Source organism: Amblyomma mixtum, chromosome 3, assembly GCF_055824585.1.
Source record: "Amblyomma mixtum isolate Tamu chromosome 3, ASM5582458v1, whole genome shotgun sequence".
Lineage (NCBI taxonomy): Eukaryota > Metazoa > Arthropoda > Arachnida > Ixodida > Ixodidae > Amblyomma > Amblyomma mixtum.
In genome coordinates, this window is record NC_143014.1 from 133,335,858 (window position 1) to 133,362,545 (window position 26,688).

The window sequence follows — 26,688 nt, forward strand, 5'->3', positions numbered from 1 at the left end:
GGTACCGAGGAAAGGGGAGGCGTGGCAAAATGACACATGACTCGAGAAGCGTAAAACGCGGCGACTTAACAGTGTGGTGTTGGGGCACGTTCTAGGAGCAACCGACAAGAGAGCACAAACACAGCAGAGCACAACTGAGGGAGAGAAAGAGAGAGCACGTGGAGGAAGAGAAAGCAGCGAACGGGTCGAGATATGCTTCTTGGGAGTTCGGCGAAACCGATGCCGTGTTATGAGGGCGTCAGTACGCCAGTGCGCGCACTCATGCAGTGTCGCACTGTCGCTGGCTGATGCGGTTGACGCAGTGTCGCGGATCGGATGGGTGATGAGGTACTGTCGCGCCAAGGCTTTGTATAAATAATTAAAAAAATGAATATTAAGGTTCAGACCCACGGAATAAGAGTAGCTGTTGCACATTGGCGTGTATAGTTTTTCTTTTTAAATCCTGTGCTAATCATCCTGACCAGCAGCGCCTGAAAAACGCCCTCACGTTCATTTTTAGACAAGTCCTGACAGCCCCATTTGATACACGTCCGATACGCGGCCGATGTGGAAATGAAATTCCTCGACAAGACCCAGAAGCCTTTAACGGGAGGCTTGCTGACCAACGAATGCACCCACGCTTGAGTAGTCGACGCGAACTTGATGCCCTCGGCGGCTCATGTAAATGAGTTTGGCTACGCTACGACAGTCGACCACTAGTCGGGAAAAATAGGGCTCACTACGGTAAGTCGACGCCTGCGAGGATATACTCGGCGCAACGTAGCGAGCATTTAAAAGCGGTTCCTCGAGCGTTCTCTTTGCGCTAAGGTGTTTGCGTGAAGGCGGCGTAAGTACGGTGTGTGGCGCTTTCTCATTCGGTTAACGTGGAACGGGCCGCCGTTCCCTTCTCACCACGGGCTGGCGTCATGCGTTGACCAGTGTTGTCGCTTAGGGTGGATGCATTCATAAATTACCTCCTCCTCCTACGCCTCTCCATCTTTCGTCGGAGTAGCGATGGTCAGAAGGGGATTCGGGAACAACAAAGAGGAACAGAGAGAGGGAGGGAGAGAGACCTACATAGAGAGTCGCGGAGAGTAAACGCGAGCGTATTAAGCAAGTTTTGTTGGCTTTCATTGTGTCTCGTGATGCCCATATGCGAGACGCCCGTTAGGAGTAGCGGCAGATGTCGAGCAAAAGTCGGCTTAAAACAAACCCAGAGATGAGCCTTGCTAAGCCTTGAAGTGCAAGTTTCGGGGAGGCGAACGACGTGCGAAGAACGTGCGCGCGCCCGACGGAGACGGCAGAGTTCCTCTGCGCACCTCTGAGGCGCGTCTGTGGCGGAGAAGTGACTCTCGGAAGAAATGCAGCCTCGTGAGGCGTGGGGCGAAGCTCCTTTCCCCGCGGCCACTCCAACACTGGCAGCCTATCGCTGACGGGCAGCGAGAGCTTCAATCAGGCGTCTCTCTTGCGCATTTCGGAGCTATATCACTCCCATTGTACGAGCTATAGAATTAAGTTTTGAGAGGAAACCAAAGCAGCACATTGGATCTAATCGGTTGATAGAAAATGCCAAGTTTTCATCGGATCGTAAATGTGGAAGAGAAGAATAACAACTCGTACCACTTGCACGAATTCCGCGTGTTTTCACGAAGCAAATCTTGTGAAGTCGATTACTAAGAAGTGATAATTTTTTAATCATGACTCAAAAACGCCGATCGCCTAATCGACAATTCTCAACTAATTGGAAGAGCGCGCTTGTCCGCCTGCGTTTGTAGTCGTTAAACAGTGTGACAATAGCCAATAAAAGTGCGACAGGAATAAACGGTCGAGTTTTAAGCGATCACTTCCTGTCCTGCGACACCCCACTGCCACGACAGCTGCAGCTTTCCTTTGAGAGAGAGAGTATTGATAACGAAATAATGGGATCAAGATGGAGAGAAAATAGTGCGTTACAACAGCATATGTGAGATGTGAGTAGGGTTGATTTGAGTTGATACGTTGCTGCGACGTTTGTTCGCAGCTTGTTTCAAATGTCGAAAGAGTTGTGAATGATAACGCAGAGATCAATTTACCGCATCGAACTCGTGGGTAATCAGAAGAGAAGACGATTTGTGACTCCTTCGTTAGTCTGACATGAAAAACAAGAGGAATCAACCCTCTCCTATACTGGCCCGTAACGCCAGCGGCTATCTGTTTAGTGTGAGTTGAGTGCAGGGCGTTCGGACAGTGGGCCCAAAGTGGGCTGCGGTTTTGGAAGGCGAAGGTAATTCTGAAGAAAAAAAAACTAACAAAAGAGAGAGCGAGTGAGATGCACTCTTGAAGCGAGAGATCGCTTTCGCTGATTGAGCGCAGTTTTTCGCGTTCTTCTCGTTTCGCTGTTCAAGCCCAACCATTTTAAAAGCCGAACTTTTGGCTCTCTTTTGGCAGCGTTTTTTGCGTGCTACAGAGAATCATTTGCCGCGTTAGCACAGTTGCCACGTTTCCGAAAGGAAACCTTCAGGGCGACAGGGCTGGGCAGGATTTCGGCACGGTTTGGCAGCAGCGTTTCACGACGCGGTGTTGAGATAATGGCGGCGCGACCCGTGGCGGCAACGAGCGCCGCTTTTTCAGGGCATGCCGGGTCGCTTCGCGCGAAGGAAGTGCTCTCGGACGCTGTGAGCGCGGCTGAAGCAGATGACGATGCGTTTTTTTTTTCTCCCTCTTTCCTTAAACAACGACGCGGGCCTGAAGGGGAAGGGGTGTGAGCTGTGTAGAGGACGAGACTGTTCGTGCACCTTTGAATATTTTGTGTGCGCGCATACCACGCGTCGTCAGAAAAGAGACACTGGCAGAGGAGACAGGACGGGAAAACGTGGAATGCGGTGCGAGATAAGACTACACGAATACTTTAATGCGAAGCCACGTGAAGCGGAGTAACGCGTAATACGGAAGTTTAGGTTTCGTTCACTATTTTGTATTTTCTTTTTCATGATTTTGCAAGCTTGAAGCAGGCTGAAGAAAAAATCCTGGTGCTGCGAGTTCTCTAAGGCTCGTTTTTTTTTTGTTTCCTTTTTTTTTACCACATGTGAGATGACGGAGCAAGGATGCTGGTATCTATCTCGGACTGCATTTAGTCGCCGGATCGTAGATATACCTGTGCACGCTTCGTGCGTCAGTCGTACAAGAAAGGGGAGCAAAACGGTTAATGTTGGTCCACAACCTTAGGGTCGCGCTCCTTTTCTGTGAACGCAAGCCTATCCATGTCTGAAACATTTTTTCACGAAGGCTGCAAACTAGCGATGAAATGTTTACGGTTTCAGCATAGAAAAGCAGCTGTGAAACCACTGATTTCTGGGAATAAGAGGGCAAGCTCTTTCTAATGCGATGATATTGTGAGTACATCACTTCCCATACAGGAAAAAAATAAAATAAACCGCACCGCGATGAGACAGGGATGCCACGAAAATAGGTCGCGCTCAATGTGAGTACAGTTCGGAACAAGGCGGCTTCGTTCATGTAATTTCTTGTCGTATTTACCTTTAAGCACTTGATCGGCTCTTCTAGCTACTGTGGACTATATCATATTCATGCGTAGATACGTCTTGTGTGGTGCCATTATTTGAGAGCGATTCCAAGGATAGGAGATAAGTTTTCCGAGCGAACGGAGTAGTATCTAGGGCTATATTTCCATACTATAATAAAGTGGCACACAAGAGAAGTGTTTGCGTACCATGTAAAAGTGTGCGTAAAGAAAGCACATAAATGTGGAAAATGTGTTGAAGAATATGTTCACGTCGATTATCACTGCGAGGCTGCACTTTGTGGCTATTGTTGCAAGCGATAAACACTGAGCGGACGCAAACCAGTCGCTGCAGCCGGCGAAGTGCCTTGAAACCCTGTTTGTAAGTCATACTGTTGCCACCCTGCAGTTTACTCTCGCGTCTGCTCAAAGCCGCCAGAACTTCGAAAGTTCGCAGAAAGAAAGCATACCTTGGATAACCTGCGGTTTGATCCAGCTGTTCACCGAACACTCATTACTTTGTTTTCATGTCTGCTAGGTGTTCGTTTTGCTTATCTCATAGCCGAATAACCTGATTCTGCCCTAAAAACAGCACGTCCGGAACAGGTACGGTGCCTCTTATCGTTTACGCTGCTTGCGTGACTCCTCTTTTATCTGCGTTTAGGGGTGTATATACAAGCACGAACTGATCCCGTTCGCGCAAAGAACAAAAGTTACGAAACAAAAATTCCAGCATCGAATAATAACGAACCTTATCACCTTATCTGTGCAGGTCATTACATATTCAAGCAGCTTAAAAGAGACACCAGAGCAAGGCACACAAGAGGGGGAGAAATAAAACAAAGACAAAAGCTCCAAACTGACAATTTAGACTTTCCGGATTAATGACAGATGATCATCAAAAAAAAAAAAGTCAGTCAGTTTGATATCAGTAATCTTACGCCATTCGCTAGTGGCTGTTCTTTGTACATCTATCCCCACATACATGAGCAGTCTTATTCGTATGATTCCCTTGCTGTCAGTTTTACTAGTCTAACAATTAAAATGATTATGTGTATACTATGCAGTAAACTATAATTTGAAGTTTATATTTTTGAATAAGGTAATTACTCTAAATTCAAGAAATAAAGCTACTGAGGATGGTGTTTCTGATTCCGGGGTACCACTCATACGAAGTGCTAAAACTGCACGCAGCTAAGCGTGGCTTCTCACGCTTATCACAGTCTGTCACTGAAGCTGCGAAGTCCTTGAGCTAAGGTTCGCAGTTTAACCGCTTTCGCTGTCGTTGTCTCTTCATTCTATAGCTAATCACCGGGGTTGCGACATTCACCCACTAGCTTGTGCTGCACGGCGGTTCCACGACGGGAATGCAGGAATGAATTTTTCCCACGTCTTTATCACGAAACGGGCGATCAAGAAATGTGACAGGGACTAAGCTTTTACGCAGCGCTGTAAATAGAACCAAATACAGCCACTTTCAAAACAGCGCCGGCTTTCACATAATCAACCCTTTGTTCAAGACCTGTGCAACGATTGTAACGATACAGAAGGAGTTGGTAATCGCACGAAATCTAAAGGCACTGAGAACGGCAATGGCTCCTGAAGTGCCTAATGAAGTCGTTCTTCAGTTCTGAGCATTCTTGCAACAACAACAATAAAAACGCCATCATTTTTCGCGGCTCCTAAGCAGACAGAACATTCTGGCGCAAAAGCTTTTTTTTATATATATACAACTGCTTGTCTCGCCAGTGAGACTCAACAAATAGAAGTCAGGCTTACCTCTTCCCTCTCCCCATCCTGTTACTTTTCGTTTGGTTCGTATACGTAGCGCGAAACGGAATAGCAAAGAGAAAGCAAAGGAAAGCAAAGGCAAAGGAAAGTCGGCGACTTAGTGTCAGACTTCTCCGTACTCTGCTCCTAACTAACTGGGTGGCTTGTTTTAGACAATCAAGCTTACAACAAAGAGTGGAGGGGAACAAAGGCAGAAACAAGAACTTAAGATGCGCCATAGTTCAAGTCCAACAGTAATCGAGGGAAAAGAAGGAGGACGATTCGATTCGTGTTTTTGTTTCGTCTCTACGTCTCGTGGGGCGGAATAAAACTTGCGGAGTGTAGTTTTCGGGCGGCGCTAGTGCGCAGAAGAATCCTCCTGGGGTGTTTCCCTTGAGGTCAGCGCGAGAAAATAATGGACCCCGCGGCACAAGCAAACAAATCGCGGATGGGGCGCTGGACGCCGTGGCTGCAGCTCTGCGCGGAAAAGGAATCATGAAAATGAAGATACGAAGAAGCAGCCGGCTGAGAAGTAGCCTGGATCTCGAGAGGAAACTGGCTGCCTGCGAGGACGCCCGCAGCGCCGCTGGGCGTGCTCTATTCGGCGCGAGTCAAGGATCGGGCCGCAGTGCGCTGGCCATTGTCGCACCGCCACTGCCAGACGGCTACGCGGGGTGTGCAAAACGTTTAGGTTTCATGCGCTTCTTCACCGCTTTATTATTTATTTTTTGACAGCACTGCCTTCTTGGCTGAGCAATTCTCGACTGACAGACGTGGTTCCACTTTCGAAAGGCAAAGTTACTTGTCCCGAGATGAAAGTAGCGGCCCTTTTACAGTGTGGCTTGTGCCAGGAAATAAGACACAATAATAAATAAATGGGCGCAAATCTAGAGAACGCATAATTTTGCGATGTACTCTTTCAGTACTTGCGTAACATGCTGCGTTCGAGTCAAGTTTTTTTGCCTTACTTTCTTTGTTTAAGCCAATAAGAAATAATTACAAGCATTAAGTGCGAATATGCGAGACGCAGCAACAGAAGCACGCAGACACTGAGAGCACTTTCATTAAGTACCATTAAGTTTTAGCGAGTTTTAAAAGTTTAGGCCACATGGTGGCATTGTTATGAAACCTCTTTTTTTTTTTCGGAAAATCACGCCTGTGAGCAAGAGCTGGACTTGGAAAAGTGAAGATGTATTTTATTCGATTTGCTGTATGTGTTGACCTGACCTCGCCAACATGAAACACCTTCGGGATCTCATGTGGAAATGTAATCGACATTTAAGTCGAGCTCTGAACTCCAACGCTTAATTCAAGAGTAGAGTTAGTACACCACGCGTGTAGTACCTAGTCTTTTATGAATTAAAAGTCTAGATGTTGCCAGCAATAAATCCCAATTTTCGCGTCCGAACGTGGTGCGATTGCAACTTGATGACGAGAGGCAAGCCTGACCATGACTACCTAATTATGAACTCACGAAAAAAGAAACTGAGCTCTGAATCCGGCTTGTATCGCGTAGTTGTGATGCTTTGAGTTTGACACAGATTATCAGCTTTTGAGCCAGATAAGTTCGATGGCTTGCGAAAACGGCAATTATGAAGCGCTGTTAAAAAATGAGAGCACTGCTAGCCGGTTCTTGGATACGACCAAGATTACGACGGAATAAAACGAGCCGCCAAATGGCCTGAAAACGCGATATGAAATCAGAATTTGAGAATGCAGCTCCTTCTTTCTGCTATCCTGCGTTAGTTTTCCGCATTTCGTCCATTCTAATAAAACAAAGGAACAAATGACCGCAAGAACATGGATTAGTTTTCTTTCAAAGTGTTCAGAATGATATGACAAGCCTGCATTGGCATTTAAGTGACGGCCTTAGTGTGAAGCACCCCCGGAAGAGAAGAATTTTCTGAAGAAATGAAAAAATATACGATTCTCAGCTTCAACTTCCGTGTTTTTTTTTCTTTTCTGCAAGATGCATCGCAGGTTCAATATTGATCCCGCGCTCGATCTCATTTGCAAAGAAAGGAATCAGTCGCTGGCACGAGCAATTTAAAACTTGACAGACAGCCTGAGCACTCGAAAAGCAATGGGGGGAAGATGTGCAGATTTCATACCTCGCTCAGGACGCCTTTCTTACGAGCTTGACAAGGAATGAAAACTAGATGCAGGCGAATCTAGAATGATACAAGTTATAGGTGTATTCGTACTTGAGTCGCAGCATTCACTGCATATCATCAAATTACATATATATGTATCTATATATGAAATTGTAAGAACTTCTTTTCAACGTGCGTTCTACAAGACCTCTGAAACCTCGCTCGGCATGTACACAATATGCGGGCCCCCGTAACTGCCGTTGAATTTATCTGGGTGACAGAGACACGCGGCTTATTTCAAGCACACAAGAGGGAACTGCGCGCGTTCCCGTATTGCTGCTTTGTCCGTAAAGAGAAAATTTAGGTACCCCGATGAAAATCTGCTCTTTTTGGACGCAGTGTTGAAGATAGCTGAATGAAAAATTACATAGAGAAGCCAAGCGCTTGTCGCATCTTTCGCACATGCACCGGAATTGCCTGCTACGTCGTCTCTCGAGACACGTCCGTATGATCGATAAGCGACGGCTGATAAGAAAAGTTTCCAAAGGACGCCGATGCGCCCGTTGGAGACGCGAGTGGGGGAGAGCATCACAGTGGCTTGCGAGTGTGATTGGCGTGTGAGAGGAAGGTGGGGGCGCGGCGATGGGTCGTGGAATGCGCGTGTGCGCAGAGAACGGGGAGGAAGGGCTCCCGTTCCGGCCCCGGTGGATCGTTCTTGTCCAACGGCAGCGCCGGGCTGGCTGCAAGCGCCCACCGCGGAGCTTCGGTCGTTGACGAGGCTCTCCGACCGTACGGGTGGGGTGAAAGGCGTGGACCAGGGGGTGCCTACTACGGTGCGTAGAGGGACAGAGCTTGGACGATCTTCGGGTCGTGTTTTGAGCCTTCTTTGAACTCTTCTAAAGACAGCTTGTTGTCTTGGTTCTGCGCAGGCAAAAAAAAGAAAAGAGAATAGGAGCGTTATTGACAGGAGAGCAGAGACTATGAACGATTATCAAAATTTTTTAGGAGTACTTCTCAGCCGTTCGTATACGGAACTCTCGCATTTTTTATCAAAAACTTGACAGAGGATTGAGCTGTGGGCATCGCGCTACCAAAACTGGCGCACTGCTTCCTCTCCGTGAATTCTGGTTGGTTGCAGGGTGTCTTCGGGCTCACGCCCGCAGTGGAGGACGGCTAATGGCTTCCTCCTCGCCACCTCCTCTTTGGTGTATGCAGTCAATGAACGAAACTTTTTGATTGCAGTATAATTTTGTGGCGTGCTTTTACATTGTTTTCCGGTAGCAAAGCCCTACGGTTTGCACGTCTGCAAGCGATGACGTGTGCGTCGAGCCTCCTAGCTATCGACAGCCCTTACTTCTGAGTCGATAGATACACAGGTGTCGTTAAGATCATTCTCGTTCAACAAAGCTGCTAAGTAGAGCTCGGCGTCAGCAGGTGAGAGATAACCTCAGGCTGAATGCAAACGGTGTTTTCCAGTTAAAGTGAACGGACGTACGCACCTCAAACACGAAATTTCCATCCACGTAGGTGTCCACTGCGTGGTGGCATTGTTCCTGGAATTCGACTCCAGAGCTCGATACCTCTGTAGGGTGATTAAAAACTTTCGTCCTCGCTGTTTAAAAAGGCATGGCCTTGGGCTAGTTGGCTCATGCCGTACCTTGATAAGCTGGCACGAAATCACAGACTCGGAGAGAACAGGCAAGAAACAGAGCATTTTCTCTGTTCTTTCTGTATCCGTGTTTTTTGACTGTTTTACTAACAGCCCTCCCTCTTCAGAGCTGTGAAGTGCCACAGTCGGAGTAAGCACACCAGAACGTGGTCCAGCGGCAAATATCGTAGCTTGCAAAACCTAGCTGTCACACTGCCGACCTGGCATATGTACCGATACGGGGTGGCTTCCAATGTGTAAGCGCTTTGTAACCTACCGCTTACTCAGCTTATGCACTTGACGGTGATTAAAGTAGCACACAAACTGCAGCGAGAACAGACTTTTTTTCGGGTATTTTCGCGTCCATCGTCGACTCTCATTCACCTGTGACGAACGCACACCAGAAAGCCACAATATAAACATTTGCAGCTTATTGCAAATTAGTAAAAGGATTTACTAATCTTTTTAAACTTCCACAGGGCGCAGCAGCGAGAGACTGCCGTTACTCAGAAACTTAATCTTCTCACGACCATCGTGAGATGCTAGCGGTGCGTTGATAGCGTTTACCTTTCAACATTCGAGTTGAAACGCAGTTGGGATTGACTTTGTCCTCTGGGTACCATTTTGGTATGGTCTTTACATGGCCCTCCCCAACCCCCCCCCCCTCCCCCCCCCCCCCAAAAAAAAAGAGCGGCAGCAGCTTTTTCTCGACTTTCATTTTTTCACAACACGCTAAGCTGACCACTGCACTAAGGAATGCAATAAAGCTAGGCTATCCTAAACAGTGCCTCCTCTGTTGCCAGTGCCTGTCAGATCATACGCTTTCCATTGCGAATAGTGCGGTCGCCTCGTTCATCGGTCATCCGCGATGTGGCGCGCTGTTTACGTTAAGTTTAGAGTTACTGTATAGTGGTTAACTCATCAGGGCTGCGGCAACTTGCGGTGCTTCTCATAGTCTCCGGGATGAGGCACAGTCCGGCGGCGCCCTAAGCCACCAGCCTTGGCTGGGCTAGGCAGCAAAGCTGGTGAGCGGGGAAGGGCAGGACAGAGGGGCAGGAAGGGGCTTTGATTCACCGTCCTCGGGTCATATGATCAGGCAGCGGAGGAGTTATTAAGGAGGCGTTTTCATAACTGGACATTCAGTATCAGAGGGCGACACTTGGTAAGTTGCAGTTGCCTACCTCTCAGAAATGCATTCATTCGCTTTAATACGTTGTAGCATTCTTTGCTAACATCTAATCACATCAGAACCAACTCGGAACCAATAGAACAAGAGGGAAAGTACTGTCATGGAAGGGCCTATTTTTCTGACACTTAGTATGTAATACAATCACTTGAGAAAATTGACGTATTAATAACTAACTTCCTTATGGTTATTAGTTATGCGAATCATCTCGCAGTATCTGCGCTGCGGAGTAGCACACTCCACATTAAATCCTAGATACACGGCTTGTTCATCCCATCTGCGCAGGCCATAGGAGCGTTTTTAGAGTAAAAAAAAATAGCAGTAGAAGCTACTTCAGCCAGTATCACATAATTCTGTTCATGTGCGCTCTGCGAAACATTTAGCGGATTAACGTTACCGCATTAATCACCAAAAAAAAAAAACCTTTCCACCTTCTCAGTTGTGAAGGTAGCGCGGCTCAAAACTTTCATCAGTTATTTCGTCGTCCCCGCGACGAGGCACATTCCTCTGCGAAACCACCGAACGCACACCGCGGGCGCTGGAACTGATTCGGAGGCAGAAACAAGGAAAATGACGCCCCGCGCTCCGCTCACTACAATGCTCCTTCTTTCCTGTTTTATTTATTTATTTATTTATTCGTTTGTTTGTTTGTTTGTTTGTTTGTTTGTTTTGCTGCATTCGGGTACACCTGCGCCTGACATGCTTTCTCGATGCTCCAGCGCTCGCTCGTTGGTTCGCACTGTGCCGCATTCGCGCGCGCTGCGGTGAAGCCTGCGGCAAGAAACGGGTGCCCGCTCCGATCAAACGCTTCGCCCCGTTGTTTTCGCGCTAGCGCGCGAAGACAAAAATAAAGAGAGAGAGAGAGAGCACAGCAGCAGCGGTAAGTAAAAACTTCATTTTCCAGGTAAATAGCGCACTCCACTATATCGCCTTGGACCTCGTCTTTCGCGGACGTTCGGTGTGCAGTCGTAATCGGATTTGCAGTGCACGTCAGACAGGACACGCCCTCTTTCGATCCGTGCCGGAGGAGCGTAATGGACGCGGGCAAAGCACGTGCCGCCTTTATTTGTTCTTCCTTTGTGTACGACGGTGACGCCACGTTGTTTCCACCGGCCGCATACATTACACAGCGGAGACGGGGGCAAGGAGGGAGGGGGTGAATGTTGCCTGCGAGAGCAATAAGCAAAATGTGGCACCACTCACGCACCGGCGAACCAGGTATCCGCCCTTGCGTCTGAGTGCCGTTTATGCCCTAATGTAATGAACGCCCCGGCTCAAGTCAGCTGCGCGGCTGCTAATTGCGTGCAGCGACTACGGGAGCTGATCCAAAGAGGGCCTGCAATCGGAACGGCCATCTCATGCCGATAGTGGATGCCTGCGCTGCTGTGATTGGCCGCTCCTGGGACTGTTTTTTTTTACGTGCTTTCTAACGCGTGCTGAATGGTGACCTCAGACAAAGCACGTACGTCGTGCTTGTCTCGCTGCCCACCGAGGTGTAGTGATATTCAGATACGCAGTGCGGCGTATTCCACAGCGCGTTCTCGCTACGAGGCACATACGACTCCGCAAAAGTCGCCAATGTCCTCTTCACCTAGGAGACAATGGTGCAAGCGCCCCGCCTTGTGTACGGCGAGCGACCTCGCTTCATTTCGTGCAGCTTCGTGGGTGCATATTAATTTCTTTTTTTTTCTTCATGCCTATCTTTTTCCTCTACCCGGGTCAGGTCTTCGTCAGACGCGTTTGTCGCGCGGCTAATTTACAGGGGTTGTTGTCGAGGGCTTCACATATTTCTAAAGGTACCCCATAGCGCGCTTTTATAGGTTGCGAGTGAGTCCTATAAGTACGGACACACACGGCTGTATAGTTCGCGTCTCCTAACGACAATCTCCGACGACGCAAACCACACAAGCACTTATAAAGAAAGAAATGAGGAAGGAAGGAAGGAAGAAAGGAAGAAAGAAAGAAAGGAAGGAAGGAAGGAAGGAAGGAAGGAAGGAAGAAAGAAAGTAAGGAAGGAAGAAAGGAAGGAAGAAAGGAAGGAAGGAAGGAAGAAAGGAAGGAAGGAAGGAAAAAGGAAGAAATGAGGAAGGAAGGAAGGAAGAAATGAGGAAGGAAGGAAAAAGGAAGAAATGAGGAAGGAAGAAAGGAAGGAAGAAAGGAAGAAATGAGGAAGGAAGGAAGGAAGGATGGAAGGAAGGAAGAAAGAAAGAAAGGAAGGAAGGAAGGAATGAAGAAAGGAAGGAAGAAAGGAAGGAAGGAAAAAAGAAAGGAAAGAAGAAAGGAAGAAAGGAAGGAAGAAAGGAAGAAATTAGGAAGGAAGGAAGGAAGGAAGGAAGAAAGGAAGGAAGGAAGGAAGGAAGAAATGAGGAAGGAAGGAAGGAAGGAAGAAAAGAAGAAATGAGGAAGGAAGGAAGGAAGGATGGAAGGAAGAAATGAGGAAGGAAGGAAGGAAAGAAGAAAGGAAGAAATGAAGAAGGAAGGAAGATAGGAAGAAATGAGGAAGGAAGGAAGGAAGGAAGAAAGGAAGGAAGGAAGGAAGAAAGGAAGGAAGAAAGGAGGAAAGGAAGAAAGGAAGGAAGGAAGAAAGAAAGAAAGAAAGGAAGGAAGGAAGGAAGGAAGGAAGAAAGAAAGTAAGGAAGGAAGAAAGGAAGGAAGGAAGGAAGAAAGGAAGGAAGGAAGGAAGGAATGAAGAAAGGAAGGAAGAAAGGAAGGAAGGAAAAAAGAAAGGAAAGAAGAAAGGAAGAAAGGAAGAAAGGAAGAAAGGAAGAAATTAGGAAGAAAGGAAGGAAGGAAGAAAGGAAGGAAGGAAGGAAGGAAGGAAGAAATGAGGAAGGAAGGAAGGAAGGAAGAAAAGAAGAAATGAGGAAGGAAGGAAGGAAGGAAGGATGGAAGGAAGAAATGAGGAAGGAAGGAAGGAAAGAAGAAAGAAAGAAATGAAGAAGGAAGGAAGATAGGAAGAAATGAGGAAGAAAGGAAGAAAGGAAGGAAGGAAGAAAGGAAGAAAGAAAGAAAGGAAGGAAGGAAGGAAGAAAGAAAGTAAGGAAGGAAGAAAGGAAGGAAGGAAGAAAGGAAGTAAGGAAGGAAAAAGGAAGAAATGAGGAAGGAAGAAAGGAAGGAAGGAAGGAAGAAAGGAAGAAATGAGGAAGGAAGGAAGGAAGGATGGAAGGAAGGAAGAAAGAAAGAAAGAAAGAAAGGAAGGAAGGAAGGAAGGAAGGAAGAAAGGAAGGAATGAAGAAAGGAAGGAAGGAAAAAAGAAAGGAAAGAAGAAAGGAAGAAAGGAAGGAAGGAAGGAAGAAAGGAAGAAATTAGGAAGGAAGGAAGGAAGGAAGGAAGAAATGAGGAAGGAAGCAAGAAAAGAAGAAATGAGGAAGGAAGGAAGGAAGGAAGGATGGAAGGAAGAAATGAGGAAGGAAGCAAGGAAAGAAGAAAGGAAGAAATGAAGAAGGAAGGAAGATAGGAAGAAATGAGGAAGGAAGGAAGAAAGGAAGGAAGGAAGGAAGAAAGGAAGGAAGGAAGAAAGGAAGAAATGAGGAAGGAAGGAAGAAAAGAAGGAAGGAAGGAAGGAAGGAAGAAATGAGGAAGGAAGGAAGAAAGGAAGGAAGGATGGAAGGAAGAAAGGAAGGAAGGAAGAAATGAGGAAGGAAGAAATGAGGAAGGAAGGAAGTAAGGAAGAAAGGAAGGAAGAAAGGAAGGAAGGAATGAAGGAAGGAAGGAAGGAAGAAAGGAAGAAAGGAAGGAAGAAAGGAAGGAAGAAAGGAAGGAAGGAAGAAAGGAAGGACGGAAGGAAGGAAGGAAGGAAGGAAGGAAGGAAGGAAGGAAGGAAGGAAGGAAATTTTAATATGGTTGCCCGTAGAATTTTCGTGCAATCGTTTTCTTTCTCCGTCTTATTTGACCATGAGTTTCAATCCATGCTTATTTTGTGTTTCCTTTTGGTTTACTCCGTTGTACGCCCCATTCAGTTCTGCCCGGAAAGCTTCCATTCGTCAACTGTTTGCGTAGCTTTTTTCATCATTAGTGCGTGCACTGTAGCAAATTACGACACGCCTCGGCATATTAACTGGACTTTCAATGGTACTATTACTAATAAAAGGTGTAGCATTTATCGACAGACTGGCATACGTAAACGGTACGAATCCTATAGACGGGCACGATTAATATGCCCTCTGTTCCTCAATACGACTTACGCAGACTTATACCTGGATTTAGTCGGTTACATTTCTTTTCCATATTGAAATGTGCAGCTATCTAACGCACACTCCAAAAGCAGGCTATAAGACGCTGCTCGAAAACGGTATAATAGCTCCCGCCATCCTGAACACTTATCTTTAGTTGCTGTGGAACTGAAGACTCCAAGAAAGAGGGTGAAAAGAGATGCTGCTCTGGGAAATTTACTTCAACCTTGATAGTTACAACAACGTAGACACAACGCGTAAGTATTTCTATTACACTTTATAAGTGATTTTTTCTGCGTCCCAAGGTGGGGTTCTCCGTAGGTATAACACAAAGGCTGCACAAAAAGCGATACGAACACAAGCCCGCATATCACAGAGCTTTAGCTTAGTGTGTTCGTACACCACTAGCACCTACCGCTAGAGCCTACCGTTACCGCCAGCTATCGTTCAAGGCCAAAAAAAGCAGCGATAGTAAGACGACCAGTTACTTTTTTTCCGTGAGTCAGAAACTTGTTCTTTACAAGGACTATAACAGAAGTTTCACTTGTTTGAAACGACGTATGAGAACATACGCTGTTACAGGGGCATCAAAGGACAGCTACATTTCCGTCTTTACGTCAGTTACTTCTTTATAAACTGCTTAGTTCTGACGTGGTTAAACGTTGTCTGCATGATTACCTGCTTGGCGATGCAGCAAAGGATTCGCTGAGGGGTTCAGAGGACTTGCGTAGCAAAAACGACTCGATACGAACTCTCCATGGTGCGTTTCCTTGGAGCGTGGCACCGCGTGGCGGTCCTGGGCTCACTTCCTAGATGGCGACACCGCACTTAATTTGACGCACTCGACGCATGCGTTCACTGCTATGGCTCCACGCAATTATGCGATAACAAGAAAGCGTGCAAGTGTCCTTCAGCCGACGGGAAGGAAAATGCGGGCCCAGGAGAACAGCGTATGGCTGGCAGAAACAGCCGCCGTTGCTTTACTGGCACTCCGTTAATGAGTTGCGCGCCAGATTCGCCCGAGACAGTCCTTATAGTGGGTTCCATCTTGCAACAACCAATTACTGAGTAAAGAGGCATCTTTTGATGTCGCTTTGTTTTGTTTTTTTGCCTCAACTGAAATTCTACTTAACATTAATAAATTCACCCGGCGGACAGAGGGGCTTTATTCTGGCGGCGTAATGCACGACAACCTCTCCAAGCGAACCCAGCTAGCTCAAAAAACAACGTAAATGAGGGTCTCAAACACTCCGCGAAAAATTCCAGAGGCAGAACTAAAGAAAACATTAACTACAAATAAAAGGGGAAGGTGTTTCAAATGGCTTGTCCCCACTCCATCAAAAAAAGCTTTCGTGTCAGTCACTGACCATGTGCATGGTATACTAGCCAAGCAACCGCAATTTATTCGTGCCACGCCAGATCATAGGCCTGCCAATGTTATCGACTTCTCGAAGTACTGTACGTACAAGCTACATTTTATGACCAAATTTTTAACAGCGGAGCATTACATCAGTGCTTCGCAACTTGCCTAACAAGCTGCTTCCTGAAAACGTCTGCGTAATTCAGACTCGCCAGCCTTGCTCACGCTAAACTCAGCCGTTACTACGGGCGAAATAAAGGGATGCTTGCTCGTTTTTTCTGGTGTCTCCGGGTTTGCGTTTTGCAAGAGTACCCATGTGACAGTGGGGGTATTACTGAGATAGCTTTAGGTTTCACGTTAGGAACAAAATCCGCCCTCCGCTGTTAAAAAACTAGCTGATTGGTGAAGGGAGATCATGTGACCTTGTGACGTTATCTCAACCTACCCACCGTGGCAGGTGGCAATTAAGGTAATAAGTGGTCGAGAGAGATCACGTAATCTAGCGGGGGCATCCAAAACTGCCCACCAGATTGGGGGCAACCGGCCACGGGGGGGGGGGGGGGGGGGGGGGGGGGGGCAGGTAGTATAAGGTATACAACGACCAATTCCGCATACATGGGCGTGCAGGCAGAATCTAGGCGACCGAGAAGAAGTGCTGGTGGGGGTGGAATCTCTAATGCCATCTCATTAGAGATGTAAGTTGCAAAAGTGTAAGATGTAAAAGAGAAAGTTGTAACACGTAAAGGTGTAAACGTGCATGCGTCGTCGAAGATTTTTCTTTTTTTTCGCTCGGTAGTTACAAGTCTACGTACCGTTCAAACGAGATAGCGGAGGATAAGCCAGTTTCTCAAAAAATGAGCTTATTAAGTGGCCCGCCAAGGTTTACATTACGCAGAAGTCAAGGAAATGTTCTTAAAATCCGAAGCACTACTAGGGGTGTGCGAATATTCGAAAATTTCGAATAGCGAATTGAATTGCAATTTATTCGACTATTCGAACGAATCGAATACTGTATTTTCGAAATTATTCTAAACGAATCGAATATGTTCTCAACTTTTCAAACAGTTTTCAACTAATGGCAGGAGGTTCGAATAAGGTCCGCCGAATTTTTCTTGTGTGAATGTTCCGAAAACAGCCCAAACTGATGCCGCGCATCATCCCTCTGCGAAAAGTATGAACAAGATTAAGAGCTGCTCTTCGAAGCAGCAACAACCTTCGGTCATTTTGTTTGCAAACCATCATAACAATAGCCTCTTTGAGAAGCCTAGCACCATGTTCGTTTCACCATCCAAAATTCAAAATTTCCAAACTCTGCGCTCCATGATGACAATTTTATTACTTTCCATCATACTTAATTTGTGCCCCCCAACCTCCCACTCCTCCCCCCGTCTTTATTCTTCGCAAGGCATGTAACGTGCTAATACCAATGTGCTGTGCAAAGAAGCGTGAAACATGGACAAAAAAAAAACAACTGAAATCTTCAAAAACAAAAAAAAAACCCCTCTCTCCCTCTTTCGATACAAATCATACCTTATCCAGTTGTTCGAAAATGCGATCCACTCTGGCCCTTGGGTCATCTTCCTCGTCTTCTTTTTCTTGGCTACCCTGTGGGGTGAAAAGGGAGCGACGTCCGTTATTCACCTCAGTGTGGAGAGAGCGCTGTATGGGGCGCAGCCAACAGCGCCAAAGAGGAAAAACCTCTTGTTCACTGCGCAGTGTTACGTAAAGAGTCGAAGAATATGACCTGTATTTTCATTCCCCTGCTGACAGCAGCATATGCAGGGAGATATCGTTCTTTTTTGTGTGCGTCTCTTTTTTTTTCTTCTGCCACAGCAAAAAATTCACTTCCTATTTGTCACAAAGCATTCATATCTGCTCTAATGATATTAGAGCACAAAATTTTTGTTAGCGCCGCGAATGCCTGCTTGCCCGCTGTTTGCCGACAACTCGTAGAACACGTCGTGACTGACGCAAGCCACAGTTTTGGATCCTTTCTGTCAGGATCCTGCGAGGCTCAGTAGCGACAGCGAGTTGCGACAGCGAGAAATTGAGGCGGAGATCTAGAGCTTCGGAAGGGTGACAGCGTCACAGGAGTCTGACATTACAGCCTGGAAATTGCTCGCGCCTCTCGCGAAGCATTCCCCACGTTTTTGATCTAAAGGAAACAGTTTTCTGGCCTTCTTTGACAGCAACGATGCGCTTTCGATGAGATTATAATACAGTGGATTCTGGCTAAATCGAATTCGCATAATTCGATCATCCGGCTTATTTGAACTGTGCCTTTGCCCTGTCAACATCAAATATATCGAAGCGGCTTGCCTTAATTCGAACGCCGCTTAATGCGACCAAAATTTCGTCCACTTCGAGTTTTAATTATTATGAAACGACTGTATTTGTAATTATTCTAGGTTCCTTTAGCAGGAAGTTTGCTTTTCATTGATATATGGCATATTATTTCCCGTGCGCGACGCCGCTTTTTGAGGATGAGCACAGCTCGCTTAACTACGTTCTAAGAAACACATATCGGGGCATAATGACCTTAATTATTATTTTACGCTTTGAAATAGACTTTCACGCGACTGTTTACGATGTTTGCTCCGCACACACACAACAGTTCACGGAATAGGCCTGTCAGAAAATCATTAAACGGATAGATCACGAAAACGAAAGACTTTGTTCCGTAGAGCGGTAAGCCGCGAGTTTTTTTCACGAAATGAGAAAATAAGAAAAGCACTGCTGCAATTTGAGAGCACTGGGTGTGCGTAATGCTTACAGACTTGCACCAAAATGAGATCGCTGGGTTAAAAACTAATTATATACAAACAAGAAGCAGATATGAAAGATTAGAGGGCAGGGGCAAGGCAAAATAGAAAGGATGCATGCTGAAAGGTGTTGGGGCATCAAAATTCCGTGAAGTCGAAAATGCACACGAGCCGGTCAAAGTAAGTAAAGGGGCGTTCTCCAGCGTTAGCCCCTTCCTTAGTTTTAACTCATGATTTGCTCACTTCGTGCACAGTAGAATGTGCGTTCCTGTTTATTTGTTTCACCTCAGAATCTATCCCGATTATAGCACACCGTTGTTGAGAAGGTCACGGCAGTTCTTTTTTGCCTTTTAGTTGGACAGCGCTTGAATAGGCACGTACTCCTTTAGTAACCAACATGTTTAAAGACCAAATGAATTGCAAAACCTTCTCGCTTTCGCTATGAATCGTTGGTACGCATTCATGCCGACGTACGGACTAACCCCAGAAGGGCACCTCATCACGCCTCGATGTTGTATTTAATACTTGTCTCAAACCTGCTGAATTGGAAAGTGGCAGCTCAGCAGGTCGCTAGATTTACATAACCACTAAAAATTTAAGCCGCGAATGCGCTTTTATAACTCGGGCAACAATGGCGTAGTTAATTGTGCCTCGTTTTCTGCAAGGGAAAGGAATTGACGCCGTCAAGGAAAGACAAAAAAGCTAGACAGGAAGATATCACGCCGGGCAACCACTGCTACGTGTGCTCGGTTGCTATTAGCATATAATAATCGAAATGAACTCACAGTAAATAAGCTTGGTTTTTGTTTGCGTTAAATGCAAGCAGTAGCAGAGGAGACGTTGCAAGAGAAAATATATTTAACAAGGGCTGCATATTAGAGCAGTGCCGCTCCTTCGCTTTTGTCGGACAAAGTAGATGCCGAGCGCTCAAACCGCCAGGGGCAATGCTCTACCCTTCATGGGGTCTCGGAAGTTTTGATGATCATGAGACTCGGAGAACGGTGCCTTCGAGACCACTCCTCTGCAGTAAGTACGTGGGCCATACAGAAAGATAGAAAAGCGAATACAAATGACGCGTGCAATATTTTAAACAAAGGGGAAGAAGTGCTCTTTTTGAAGACACTTTCTAAGGTGACATATAGGCCCTTCTTTTAGACCTGCCCTGCGATGTCGCCTGTGCGTCTCCGGCTTGCGACCTCACTTGCGTAAATCTGGCCTACGGAGGGTAGCAACCATTTAATTTCCTTTAAAATCCATCCCCTTTTTCTTTGTTCCAGATGGCGCATTTCCAGGGAGAAGAAAAATGTATTAATACATTAATTTCACTTTCAAAAAAGGTGTCCAAAGCAGACTAGGCAAAATGGTACTGAGGTGAAGCAAATCAACAGCATACGTAAAGTAGCACCGCCCGCTGCCCACACTCACATATGCACTGAGCTATGACAGCGGCAATGAGCAAGCGGAGGAAACAACAGAGCTCAACCTCCCTCTTCCTCTCCAAAGAAAACTAAGGAAGCCGAGCGACGCATGGCGACAGGTGAAAGGAAACAACGAGAGGAGAGCGCGGTTAGGAGAGGCGCGCGCCGAGCTGTGCGGGAAACGCGCCCGCTCCCGGATTAGACGAGAATTGATGACGACCCATCGGTTCGATGCGCGGGGCGGGGAAAACACGGTCGACCTTCGTTTTCACACTGCGCCGCTCCATTTTTTTTTTTTTTCCTCGCAACGGCGATGGGAGGCAGCGGAGAGGGAGGGCCCGCATTCCAGGCAGCCGCCGCCAGCGGAGGAGGCTGTTCATCACCGCCCAGCGGAGCCGCGCGACCGATTTCCGTTAATCGGATCCGAAGCACGTCGCCTAAAGCGTTTTTCCCCTCGAAGTGGGTGCTCTTCGACTGAGAACCAAGAAAACTTTATTCGCTTGGAATGCGCGCCGCTCGAGGAATGGGCGCGAAAAGCTGCGCTGAACTGCCGAGTCAAACTGAGGAAGGCGTTTCTCTGGCAGCGACTGCATGCCTAAAGGTATGCGCCTTTTTGGAAGAATCCAATAGATGTACTTGAGTCGAACGAACGAAACCGTTAGCACTGTAGGTGCTCATGCTGTTTTAGTTGTCTTGTTTTAGTTTGCAAGAACAAAATCATTACTTCGCGAAAATAAAGACTTTCTTCTGAATGAAGTTTTCTGCCTAACTGAGCGCCTTGGAGCCTGTGGCTCCTAATTGAAGCAAAAATGTAGAGTTTTGAGCTGTGAAATCAGATTGGCTCTCCCGGCTCTGCAGGACGGTGATATCTAGTTCGTCGCTCGCAAGTGCGTCTCAGCACCACTGAAAAAGCAATCTCTATAACCGTAGGCGTGACATCCCCACATGTCAGAGCAACCTTCAGCTATATACTCCTCCTCTCTGATAGTCTCACTCTGCCGTAGGTTTGCATTCCAGCGACGTTAGCATAGCGTCGCACATGCTTTCCCGCAAACTGAGTCCTGATTATCCAAAGAAGAGTTGAGTGAGAGCCACAGAAAAAACAGGGTGGACGACAGCGACGAGAAAAGATGGCGTGACCATGTTGTTAAAAAGTAATCATAGGTAAGCGTAAAATGTTTAGTTGCGCTCTGCAATGATCCCCGAGGCTTCAATAGGATGTAAATGCCCCAAGCCGCGCTGTTGTTCCTTTGGTCTTGGTATTGTGCTCGCGACAAGACCGGTGTCAGCATTGCCCAGTGCAAACCGTAATCTGCTTACTTCTCGAAATGAATTCACCATGATTTTCGCGCCGGCGATCGGTTCGCGGTTGGCTCCCACAATTTGTCTATCGTATTGTTCACTACTTTGATCGCTTCGAAACTAGGCGCTACCATATGCCAGCTACATTCGAACAGCAGCAGTTTAGTGAGTGTGTCTCCACATAAATCACTAAAGGTAGTCAACAGGCATCGGTTCCTACAAGACACCGTCAACGAAAGAGTATTCAAGTTATGAGCATTCGAACAGTGAGCAGCAAAAGCTTTTCCACGGGCCTCGTCAAAAAACTCAGTTTTCGGCATATACTCACCAGCATTTCGTATATAGCATCTACAATGTTGTACATCTCCTCTCGTGTGATGAAGCCATCATTATCGACGTCATACAACTTGAATGCCCCTGTGAAAGAAAAGAAACAGAAGGTTGGTAGCAGAAAGAGAACAAGTGGAATAAGGCACTGAATTGTGAAGCTGAATAAACTTGTAAGGGTGGACTGCTACCGATTGTATTTTCAGCAAAGGAACAAAAACAATAATTCAGAACATGCGATGTCTTCCAAGAAAAGAATGGGACGTGTTGGGCAGAAAGCCTTCTGCTTGTCACCTTACAGCGGGTGCATTGAATTTTGACAGCGAGAAGATCGGGTGAATTAATGAAAATGCTGAAGACGGTGAACTTGACGCTTTATGTTTGCGATTTTCATGTTCGCGGTTCCGTACGCCAAGGCGCGTTTAAGAACTGAAATTCGTCGGAGTATATCTGGAGCCCTCAATTCTACGGCATCGTTTACGGCCCACTGCGTTAGCTTCAGCACGCAGAAATCGGTTAATATCGGTTAATATCGGTTAATTTTTACTGCAGAGCCGTTGATAATCCTTCCTTAAGCTCTCCTTTTCCCCTTATTCAATGCTGAGTGAACGGACCGGCACCGCATAGCATCCTTTCTAATATAAAATATTTTATAAACACCCTCCTGCCCCTTTCTACTAGCCCAGTATATAAACCTGCAAGTATTTTCTCGCCCTTTTGCTTCAGTTAGTGCCTTTCAAAGCCTTTTCGTTGCCACTCGTTTCCTCTTTGGTTTCGTTTCAAACTGAGTGAGACGGCCGCGTTGCAACCGGCATGGCTCAGTTCGTTTCTCGTGAATGAGCGAGTGCGCGTAGCTTCCACAAGGCATAAGCCGCGTCATCAGCATGAGCAGCTATCGGGTGCATGCAGGATGCGAAAACTCGATCAGCACGCTCTACATCCTGCTCGCATTTCGCAGGCGAAATTTATCGCACTCAAATTAAGACAAGCCAATGTCATAGCTCTCTAAACATGCTATCTAGCGGCTTTGAAAAAGCCTCACTTTCTTTTCTTCGGCAAAAAATAGAGACTGGCGCTGTGGAAAATCAGATTGGCCTGAGCTGTTTCGCGCCCGCGACTCAAGTTTTCACCTGCTCGTATCTGCATATATCGCGCCCTTGCACTGCGGTACTACCTCGTTAATCAACTTCCCCAAGCGCAAAGACAAACACAGGCCGCTCAGGGACCCAATTAATTGCCCCAGCTTGCGTCAGTAGTATCCCTTTCCCCAAAGGAGATTAATTCGGCGTGAGGCTTTTGTGAAAGGCTTCGGGGACTTGTTTACACGGGGGCCGCAATCTGGGCTCCAAGTCAGTCAGTACTCGTCGCGCCGAGGAACTAAAGCTGACGTCAGTAAAGGCCTCTTCTCGGTTTTGTTGTTCTAGAAACTTTCTTTTGAAGCATGGATGCGGGCTGGAATTATGTCAGCAAAACTGCACGTTTTCACGCTTGCTTCATATTTTTGTTCTCCATAAAAGTCTCGGAAAACAGGTTTGTGGCTGGTGTCGTCAGATTTTGCAGATACTTCGAAAAAAAAAAAAAAAACCTCTGGCGCGAACTTTCCACGCCATTCTCGAGGAATAAGAATAGCAGTCTTAGAGCGAAGGAAGAAAAAAAAACTAAACGTTCGAAGAACGCAAAAATGCTGCTAATGGCCACTAAAGGTTGGACATTACAGACAACTAGAATAACAATAATGCACAACATCCGTCATACGTTAATAGAACGCGGCTTAAGCGAACAGTTTTAATTATTTTTTTTGGCAGAAGGGGCGGCATTGGACGAGATTTATTGGTGCCGTTTGTAATTCGCACAATCATAATTCGGTATAATCGTAATATTGCATTCCGCGAACTTCTGACTAAGGGTGTGCACTCCACAAACGTCACAGTAACGGGCTGCGAAATTCGAACAATAAAAGGCTCGCAGAAACCTGTACATTCACTTTGTATAAATATGCGGTGTGCAGCTGACGACATTCGATCATGAGCAGTGGCCATAATCAACGTGCGTAGATTGTGTACACTTTCTTTCTTAAGGAACACGAATAGGCAGAAACAACAGCTTGAAAAAAAATCTGCCATTTCAGCTGCAGTCGTGGGTGTCAGAGCTGTACTTAAATTGCATTACTATGCCTATTAGCACGCACAGTGCAAAAGTATCAACACCTATACTAACATCACAACCACAGCATTTCTACACCACATGGTCTGATTTACGAACTGCTGCCTCAGTTTATTTCCTGTAGCCAAGAAATTGGGACGCAATGTTAAGGATTTCTGTCACATATGTGACGTCATTGTCGGCAATGTAACCGCATTTCATTAGAATGAGAAGGAAGGAAAAGGCAGGTGTCTCACATAATAACTTTTCTTCGACGTTTCCCCTTGACGTTACTGACAGCGCTCGGATGAACTCTTCGAACTCTATGGAGCCATCCTAGAAAAAAAGAAAGGAACCAATGGTTGGACGATTAATAAAGTTCGGCCCTGACAGCCATGTGCGTGGCCTTCTCATTTGATATGTTAGACAAGTGCTTGGTCATAGCGGGACACCTATTAAGGGCGTTAAAGTGCAGAGGACCAGAGCACAACATGAGCATCGCCTTATGCGTATACGGTGCGAACAGAGTGCGATGCGCTAATTGCTCCAGTCGAGCCACGAAGCGCTTTTGGTTTCTCTTTTCTTTTAGGTTTCTCTGCTTTTTAATCGTTTTCTTTCTCATCTTTTTTTAAAATTATCCACATGAGTGATGCGCGCACTCGCTTTCTTATGCGTCACGCAATTTCCTCACAGCCCAGCCATATGACGCTAGGAACTGAAAAGTAACGTCTCCACTCACGTCCTTGAGCGTTCACTTCATCTCTCAGACGGAATGCGTAAGCATTTTATGAAAACAAAAATCACTTTTTCCGACTCTCGCGGCCCGTACATTATTTCCCACTTTTTACATTATAAACCCAAGTGTCTCAGAGAAAATTGAAAAATCTCTTTTTGATATACGGACTTCTGTTCAGTCATGACGTGCTTATTTCGGTTTGCCCAGTTCTCATGTGTGCTTTGTCCCACTGAATTCGTGTAGCTTAATGAGTAGAATAAAGAAACTATAATAAAAGAAGAAAAAAGTACTTTTAGCTGTCACTACCGCCGTTCTCCTTCAATTTATCACGCTGTGCATTTATGGCACATCGTCGTCTTTATCGAATATTGAACTAATATCGCCGCCAGACGTGCCGACGACATAGCAAAAAAAAAAAAAAAACATGACCCAATCCGGCTAAACACGTACTTTCGCACGTCTACTCGGATTATTGAGGTTAAACCCTTACTTCCTTTTTTTTTTTTACGCTGCTCTCCTCCACCTTGCCGTGGCACATTTCAGAATTTCTGCTATGTAAACAAACTAAAAAAGTCGTCATGGACTTTGGATAAGGCTACATCAATGGCGAGTAGCAGATAATTATGCGAGACCTACGCAGGAATACTTTCCTTTTTGGCGATTATAGTGGCTGATGCACCATCTTAAACCTGATCCACCATCCTCAGTGTCTGCAGCGCCTCACGATATCAGTGAGGAGATGCGGATAGTTGAAACATTTTTGCGAGCTCTGTTTTTAGAATCACTGGCACTAATGCGAGACCTGAGCGAACGGTACAAGACAGCTAGCTGGGCGCTGCTGTACGCATGCGCCGAATGTTCGTAGACGGTCACTGTAGGCAACAAGCGCTTCCAGTGCGCATGCAACACGAATTACATCTGCGGGATGGAAAATGGGAGCAGGGATAAAGACAAATAACTGCGATCTTACTGATCGACATTACCTTATTTTCGTCAAATACCCTGAACACAAGTGATGCAAACTTGGAAGGGTCTCCCCGGGGAAAGAACTGCTTGTATATTCTCAGGAAACCCTGCGAGAAAAGAGAAAGAATACAGTTGTCATTGTTGCTAAGATTCTCAGGCCAGAGAAAGGGGCGGAATAAGCGAAAAGTGACAGCCTAAAGCCGTGTTCCTACCGTAGAGTTTATCTATTTACAAGTATTTCGTTACAACACACGCGGGCTTCAGCGGTTTGTGCAATGCGTGAGCATACTAACACCATGGGAGAGCCGCGAGGCTTATTCTGCTGCCCCGCGTCAACATGAAAACAAGTGCACCAGCGCACGTTTCGTCACACCTAATCCAGTCGGCGCAAGGCGCAATAGAGAGTGACGGTTGGACACGCCAAAGTCCGGTATGCCCGGTGCACACACTGAACGCTGTCAGGCGACGTTTTCGGACCAAGAACGAGACGAAAAAAAAAAAAACTGTTTCAAGTAAAGTTAACGCTCTCTAGAGCCCCGCTGTGAGTCTGTCCCTAGCCATTACGAACAACCGGCTGGCAGGCGTAACCCCCGGGCCGCTGCTCCGCGTCTGCTGGAATAACGGCCCTAAATGGCGACGCTCGTAATATTTTCGCTCTAACGTCCTCTCGTTTGTGCGCCGTTTCCAACCTAATGCTGACGGTGGAGGAAAATTAGGTCTTCTGTACTCCGGAGAGCGGCGAAGGCAGCCACGCTGGACGTTATTCGCTGGAAGGCATATTCGTCATAATGGCGTTCGTTTACTCGGTCATATACTTTTGCGAACGAGCCTGGATGAGATGCCGCGCGCTTCGCTGGACGTGCACGAGAACGAAGAAGGGATCGTTTTAGCTTTGTTTCATCTGAAATAACTAAATATTTCATGTTTATTTAACTTCACCGTTTAAAGTCATGAATGGGAAGCGTGGGTTAATATAGTATGCCTCTCGAGTCGTGCTTGGCAGGTTGTTGTGACAATGTTAAGCGCGAAAATATAGCAATTTATGGTGAGAAAATTCTGCCTCCGTAGATGGCGGTGGCATCCAAAGCAGCAACTCAGTGACTAACGAGTTGCATTCCATTGTCATTCAACGTCCTTAAGTTCTGAGGTCGTACTGCGTTTCCGTTGAGATAACGGCGGAAATCCCGAATATTGGTGCTGTGCCACAAAGAAGTAACGTGCATAAATTTTGTAGCAAAAGCAACACTACGCTGGTCGCCGAGCCATTTCGCGGAGCCGAGGAAAGGCCATACTGCGCATGCGCGAGGAGCAGTGATGTCACACGGCAC

The 26,688-nt window shown here is 46.5% G+C and overlaps 1 protein-coding gene across 1 annotated transcript in view; it reads right to left on the bottom strand.

Annotated features, from left to right (window-relative positions):
• Nucleotides 1–1,874: 1,874 nt before the first annotated feature.
• LOC149351984 (frequenin-1-like) overlaps nt 1,875–26,688 on the bottom strand; it is a 214,672-nt gene continuing 189,858 nt past the window's right edge. Inside the window, exons 4-8 of the mRNA XM_089581216.1 lie at nt 25,378–25,467; nt 23,916–23,994; nt 21,518–21,606; nt 17,238–17,312; nt 1,875–8,262 (exon numbers count right to left, since the gene is read on the bottom strand). Coding sequence (XP_089437342.1) covers nt 8,170–8,262; nt 17,238–17,312; nt 21,518–21,606; nt 23,916–23,994; nt 25,378–25,467 — 426 coding nt within the window. The 3' untranslated portion in view covers nt 1,875–8,169. The remainder of the gene's footprint in view (nt 8,263–17,237; nt 17,313–21,517; nt 21,607–23,915; nt 23,995–25,377; nt 25,468–26,688) is intronic.